The sequence below is a fragment of the Sinocyclocheilus grahami genome, unplaced genomic scaffold (assembly GCF_001515645.1).
Source record: "Sinocyclocheilus grahami isolate Dianchi unplaced genomic scaffold, SAMN03320097.WGS_v1.1 scaffold730.1, whole genome shotgun sequence".
NCBI classification, from domain to species: domain Eukaryota; kingdom Metazoa; phylum Chordata; class Actinopteri; order Cypriniformes; family Cyprinidae; genus Sinocyclocheilus; species Sinocyclocheilus grahami.
In genome coordinates, this window is record NW_015505909.1 from 102,622 (window position 1) to 110,268 (window position 7,647).

General features: G+C 39.0%; 1 protein-coding gene across 1 annotated transcript in view; it reads left to right on the forward strand.

The window, feature by feature from the left end:
* Positions 1–1,972: 1,972 nt before the first annotated feature.
* Positions 1,973–7,647, forward strand: part of med23 (mediator complex subunit 23) — a gene marked incomplete at its 3' end in the record, with an annotated part of 54,066 nt that continues 48,391 nt past the window's right edge. Inside the window, exons 1-5 of the mRNA XM_016244662.1 lie at positions 1,973–2,193; positions 2,327–2,358; positions 2,992–3,079; positions 3,826–3,950; positions 4,569–4,725. Coding sequence (XP_016100148.1) covers positions 2,143–2,193; positions 2,327–2,358; positions 2,992–3,079; positions 3,826–3,950; positions 4,569–4,725 — 453 coding nt within the window. The remainder of the gene's footprint in view (positions 2,194–2,326; positions 2,359–2,991; positions 3,080–3,825; positions 3,951–4,568; positions 4,726–7,647) is intronic.

Here is a 7,647-nt window from a genome sequence, read left to right on the forward strand (position 1 = left end):
CTCCACATTTGCTGTATATCCATAAGGTGATATCTTTGTCATAGTATTCTTTCAGTGGTTAAGGAGATTTCACATCACAGGCGTCAGCGCTAGTCACTGCATTGATCTCGGTGTAATCAACCATTACCCCAGCGCAGTGCTGTTTGTCAGTTTTGTTCAAAGTTCAGAAAACATTCTTGTTTACAAGTACAACCTTGTATTTTTCGGATTCTGTGACCCATCAAATCTGTATTGAGCTAATTCGACCTACTACTAAACCCAAACCTAATCCTACCCCTAACCTCATCCTCGGAGCACATCATTTGGTGGGTCACAGAACTCAGCGCTACAATAGAATGAATCAGCATTGAATGAATGGTTAACTAACTAACTAGCTCAATAAGACAGTCCCTTGCTGCCACCTACTGGCATAACAATGTAGCCTGCAATTTTGATCTTGCAACGGTTTCTCAAATCAATTTAAAACTTATTAAATAAATATAAAAAAATCTAAATATATAATATATAATCTTTAGTTTTAGTGCAAACAGTAGATTGCAATATAATTATTATAAAATAACAATTGCAGTTTGGTCTAGTTTTGTTCTCGTTGTAGACAAACATGATGTTTGCATGATATAATTATTATTATTATATATTTTTTTTGACTACTTAAAACATACCAGGTTGGTATTTTCACAACGTTTCTAAACCATTTTAATTTGGTTACATTTTATTATTATTATTATGTATTTATTGTAAAACATTGTACTACAACATTACTTAATTGCAACCAAAGTACAACATTGTGAACAGTTGTCAAAATGTTTGTGTTTGCTTTTTATATTTTGTGAATAATTACAATGACTAAATTTGTGTGTAGTATAAATTATTAGGCCTACATATGTTAATGTAGTCTTATAAAACGGACAAGCAGGTAAGCTGAAATGTAAAAGAGCGCTGTAATAAGCGGCATATTCAGATGATTCAGAACATAATAATAGCCTATGACGATTTATAAAGACACCCCTTAATCAAAAAATGTTTTGCTATACAGTTATAATATTGTTTTATATTAAAGACAGTTAAAAAAAACAGCATCAGTGAAAAAGGTATGTACAGGAAAGTACAGAACATGCAGTGTCATTTTTAGTAATAATTATTGCAGCACACTGTATTCTTAAAGCTACAGTCCGTAACTTTTTTGTGTTCAAAATTAACTCAATTTATATAATAAGCGAGTACACCATGAATCCATTTTCCAAACCGTGTTTTGTCTTATCCAGAATCACTACGGTACACCTATAATAAATGTTTATATTCGGACTATTTTAGACTGACTCGGGTCGTCACCGCTGCGGAGTAGTCCAGTGGCTGCGTGACTCGCCATAGACATAAACACAGAGAAGTAGTTCCGGCTACAGTGTTCTTCCGCAAGACGCATGCAGTTCTGTTTATTAGCCGCTAGAGGGCCAAACGCTCCGGACTGCTAAATAACTACATTTGCCCAATAATTACAGCAATATCAAATACATAAAAGTGAAATATTTATTTCATGAAAATAGTTGCTTATAGGATTTAGCCTCCTCCATGCTGCTGAGTTATGGCTTACAATTAATTTAATGTCTTAATTATTAGAGAATGTTTGTAGTATTGTATTTGTGATGTTACTTTTGGATAAATGAATACAATTTGAATACTTGTATTTATTTATGTATTTTAAATAGAATAAGTCTTGCAGCTAGAGACATTCAGGGGGCAACACTTTATAAGCGACCAGGCAGCATGCAGGAAGCAGCTAGATAGAGGAAACACAGAGTAACATTAAGTGTTAACGAATAAATCTGTACAGAGACAATAATACAAGGAGTCTCATACTTTTTCTAACACGAGTGACTTATTAGGAGTTTATAAAGGAGGCTGTGCATTGCTTTTTCGATTTGTTTGCTCTATTTTGTTCAATCTCGGAAACGCAGCAGACGTCGGAACCATCCACCGCTGTGTGAGTTTGTGCTCCCGCCGGAATGCTTTGAGCGGCGCACGCGCTTCCGGTCTGCCTGCGCTGGCGCTGTGTGGTGTGGTGTTGTGTTGTGAGGGCGTTAGCTCAGCGTTAGCTCAGTGTTAAACACGCATGTGAGCTCGTGGAGACCCGCGGCTCTCAGCATGGCGGTCCCGATGGAAAGCCAGCTGCAGAGTATCTTTGAGGATGTAGTGGTGGGTGACCGTTTCCTTCATTAAATCAAATATAATGTTTCGTGTGCAGCATGAGCAGAACGTTCCGTTTCGTTAAGCGAATATATCACAGAATAAACCTTTACACTCTCAAATGTGTGTTTGTTTACGTCAGAAAACGGAGGTGATCGAAGAGGCGTTCACTGGGTGAGTAAATACAGGCTGCGTCAGCTAGCGTCAGCTGGAGTGTGTGCTTGGGCCCGGGCTGCCTGTGGGAGGGGGAGGGGGAGGGGGACTGAAACTGCCAGAGCAGATATAACTAGAGTGTGTACAACTATTTTATTACTCAGAAATGTCATGTTTGTGATTTTTTTTATTTCGTTATTTAAATTAACAGGCCTACAAATTAGGAAAGTGCAGTTAATCGCCGGCGTCAGTCACTCAAATTATATGTATATTTAAAATTAAAAAATAAATAAATGGCCCGTCAGGCCCCTGCTCAATATGATTGTTGACCTGAAGACAGATGAAGAGGGTCATTGTGTGTGTGTGTGTGCTGTCTTATGTGTGTGTGTCTGTCTTATGTGTGTGTGTCTGTCTTGTGTGTGTGTGTCTGTCTTGTGTGTGTGTCTGTCTTGTGTGTGTGTGCGCGTGTGTGCGCGTGTGTGTGTGTGTGTGTCTTGTGTGTGTGTGTGTGTGTCTTGTGTGTGTGTGTGTGTGTCTTATGTGTGTGTCTTATATGTGTGTGTGTCTTGTGTGTGCGTGCACGTGTGTGTATGTGTGTGTGTCTTGTGTGTGTGTGTGTGTGCGTGCGTGTGTGTGTGTGTGTGTGTTCTGCAGCATGTTTATGGACAGTCCGGAGGATGAGAGGACCAAACTGGTGAGCTGTTTAGGAGCGTTCAGGCAGTACTGGAGCACTCTTCCTCAGGTCAGCTCATCTTCATCTGTCACGTATTTCTGTGGAAAGACCCTGAATTATAATACCAGTTTTTAGCTACCCACTCTCACATATACAAAATTGTCTGATTTCTTCATAAAAAGTCATATTTTGGTGGTCATTTAGAACTTATGTGTGTGTGTGTCTTATGTGTGTGTGTGTGTCTTGTGTGTGTGTGTGTCTTATGTGTGTGTCTGTCTTATGTGTGTGTGTGTGTCTTATGTGTGCGCGTGTGTCTTATGTGTGCGCGTGTGTGTGTGTGTCTTATATGTGTGTGTGTGTCTTGTGTGTGTGTGTGTGTCTTGTGTGTGTGTGTGTGTCTTATGTGTGCGCGTGTGTGTGTGTGTCTTGTGTGTGTGTGTCTTATATGTGTGTGTGTGTCTTGTGTGTGCGTGCACGTGTGTGTATGTGTGTGTGTCTTGTGTGTGTGTGCGTGCGTGTGTGTGTGTGTGTGTTCTGCAGCATGTTTATGGACAGTCCGGAGGATGAGAGGACCAAACTGGTGAGCTGTTTAGGAGCGTTCAGGCAGTACTGGAGCACTCTTCCTCAGGTCAGCTCATCTTCATCTGTCACGTATTTCTGTGGAAAGACCCTGAATTATAATACCAGTTTTTAGCTACCCACTCTCACATATACAAAATTGTCTGATTTCTTCATAAAAAGTCATATTTTGGTGGTCATTTAGAACAGATGTGCTTTGAATGCAGTGTATGTGTCTGTGTGTGTTGTCACTGCAGGAGTCACACGATCAGTGCGTGCAGTGGATCGTCCGCTTCATTCATAGTCAGCACAGCCCCAAACGCATCTCCTTCCTCTATGACTGTCTGGCCATGGCGGTGGAGACCAGCCTGCTGCCTCCCAGGTAAACACACGTCATGCTGGAGTCCGACCCGGGACATAAATGAGCGGTGCTGCCAAACTCTAGTACACTTCGATGCATGGACGACAAGCTGTGTGTGTGCGTGCATTACATGAGTTATTAATAGCTAACACAAAGTATGTGTAGTAGCACTTTCTTTTTTACAGAAACCAGAACTCAGCCCAAACCTGAAGGTCTGTGTGTGTTGTCACTGCAGGAGTCACACGATCAGTGCGTGCAGTGGATCGTCCGCTTCATTCATAGTCAGCACAGCCCCAAACGCATCTCCTTCCTCTATGACTGTCTGGCCATGGCGGTGGAGACCAGCCTGCTGCCTCCCAGGTAAACACACGTCACGCTGGAGTCCGACCCGGGACATAAATGAGCGGTGCTGCCAAACTCTAGTACACTTCGATGCATGGACGACAAGCTGTGTGTGTGCGTGCATTACGTGAGTTATTAATAGCTAACACAAAGTATGTGTAGTAGCACTTTCTTTTTTACAGAAACCAGAACTCAGCCCAAACCTGAAGTCACACTTGACCTATAACCAGGCTGTGTTTATTGCTCTGGGTGTTCATGTCTCTGACTGAAGTGCGCTGTGTAACGGTGTTTTTGCAGAATGGTGTGTCAGGCTCTGATGAGCTCTGACAGTCTGGAGTGGGAGAGGACTCAGCTCTGGGCTTTGACCTTCAAACTCATCCGCAAAATCATCGGAGGAGTCGACTACAAGGTGAAAAACAAACAATGCATGAGTTCGAATCTGCTGAAAACCACGAATCACTAATGTTCTACATCACATGCCATCATGTTTCCCAGCAAAAGTGTGCTTATGAATTCATAGATTGACATTTGAGTCAATTTTATTATGTGTGATGCTTTTCACAATACACATTGTTTCAAAACAGCTTTACAGAAATACATAGCGTTAATGATTAAAACACCTTCATGCCACATTTAGAGCTGAGTGATAATATAGTTAACATTTTGCAACCGTATAAACAATAAATAGTTGAGATTTGCTATATACAGTATGTCATGTTTGTGTGAGTGTAGTAGAGCTGGATACATTTATAATAGCTGAAAGTTGAAGGTATTAAAGGTGCTATAGAGTGTAAAACTGTATTGACCTTGGCATAGTTGAATAATAACAGTTCTGTGCATGGAAATGACATACCTTGAGCCTCAAACAACATTGTTTCCTCCTTATGTAAATCTCGTGCATGCAAAAGACCGAATCAGAACATAACACTGACTGTGACGTTACAGTCGGGATCACTAATAGTTGCACCCCCAACATTTGCATACACCCGCACATGTGCTATGCCAGCCGCACCTGCACAGCCGGATCATCAGAAGCTCTGCAGGTGTTGTGAAGAAACAAGCAAGGATAACAGCGAAAATGGCAGATCATGGAAATAAATGTCATGTTCCAGGCTGTGCAGGGATGGGTTGGTGTCTGTATTCAGAAAGGCACGGAAAACAAATAACGTGCGTTATAAAAAAATAACGGGAGCCACTAAAGGGACATGGTTAGCCGCTTGCTAGCGGTAGCCTGTTACATCACAGTACATAAGATTTAACTTAGCACATAAACAGTGTAAGGAGGGATGACTGAGGATGATGGCGAATGATGTACGGATCCTGAGCAGCACTGACAAGCATCTGATCTTGTTAAATGTGTGGTACTGCCGCTGTAGTTTACACAGAGCACGTGCGATCGCAAATCTCCAAAGTGAACGTAAAAAGCGATCGTGCATTGGCATATATTAATAGCGGCTCCCTGATGCCCGAATTTTATGTACAGTATAATTACCCAACGATATAACTGCTAGAGAAAGTATTGAAATATATATTTTCCCTACTGAACTACTGAAATGAGCTGCACTGTGAAACAGCCAATCAGAGCAGAGCTCAACATTATTATTCATGAGCCTTCCGAATAAGGTAATAACAGACCATTTCATTCTAGGGACAAATCCTAGGGTTGTAAATGGACATGTAAAACCTTTTCTGGAGATTTTTGCCCTTACCTAAGCCACATACCTTCTATGTAGATATCAGAGAACAATTTAAAATATTGTATCAATGCATTCTATGGCACCTTTAATTAATGCAGTGAGATTTCGGTCATATAGCTGAGCTGTTAGCAGTTGACCTGAACAGTTTTTATTATAGCTCTAAAGTGTTAAATCATATCATATCATAAACAACCTTTAAGAGTTGAGGGCTTTAGGATTTTGGAAAAACTGACATTGCAATATTTAGGTTTTCAAAATCTATATTGCAGTATTAAAAAATACAGAAACTGTATAAATAATTTTGAGCGTGAAGCATATTTTTTTAGAAAAATGTGGGTGTACTCATTACATGAACCAACCCAAACCACTTTCAGTAACCATGAAGTGAAAAAAAGTCTCTCTCCGCCCAAGTTTTCATCGGTCACATTCCCAGTGTTTTTGACCCATTTAAAAAGACTTAAATAATGATTTTTTTTTGTGATTATTATTAAATAAAATCATTAAGCAAAATATAGTGCAATAATATTATTATAATAAAATTAACAATCGTTTAATAAAAAATACTAATCATTTATTCTATAGTAAAACTGTACAATTACAGTACTAAGATTTGCATTTTAATTTTCAAAAGTAAAACATCAAGCTTTTATTTTGGATGCTTGTCTGCAAATAAATATATGCACAGTTGGCTTCTGATTGTGTTCATCTTTTACATGTCAGAGTGGCTCAATGCACAGTAAATAAACTGTGCTTCACTTTGAAATCGGCAACGTATTATTTAAAGCATTTGTTATTTGACTAGACATTAAGCCATATTGCAACATACATTTTTTTTAAATATATGTAGTGCAGCTTTAGTTTTCATGTATTTTCATCTGAATGTAATAAGCTGTTCCTCCTCTAATGTGATTGCTGCCTGTGTAATCAATGCAGGTGGTTATAATTTTAGAAAAATGTGGGTGTACTCATTACATGAACCAACCCAAACCACTTTCAGTAACCATGAAGTGAAAAAAAGTCTCTCTCCGCCCAAGTTTTCATCGGTCACATTCCCAGTGTTTTTGACCCATTTAAAAAGACTTAAATAATGATTTTTTTTGTGATTATTATTAAATAAAATCATTAAGCAAAATATAGTGCAATAATATTATTATAATAAAATTAACAATCGTTTAATAAAAAATACTAATCATTTATTCTATAGTAAAACTGTACAATTACAGTACTAAGACTTGCATTTTAATTTTCAAAAGTAAAACATCAAGCTTTTATTTTGGATGCTTGTCTGCAAATAAATATATGCACAGTTGGCTTCTGATTGTGTTCATCTTTTACATGTCAGAGTGGCTCAATGCACAGTAAATAAACTGTGCTTCACTTTGAAATCGGCAATGTATTATTTAAAGCATTTGTTATTTGACTAGACATTAAGCCATATTGCAACATACATTTTTTTTAAGTATATGTAGTGCAGCTTTAGTTTTCATGTATTTTCATCTGAATGTAATAAGCTGTTCCTCCTCTAATGTGATTGCTGCCTGTGTAATCAAGGCAGGTGGTTATAAATAGCAAAAGCCCTGTGAATGTCCTGCTTCATGCAGAAACACGTCTGTGTGTGTGTGTCTGTATGTGTGTCTGTCTGTGTGTGTCTGTCTGTCTGTGTGTGTGTGTCTGTCTGT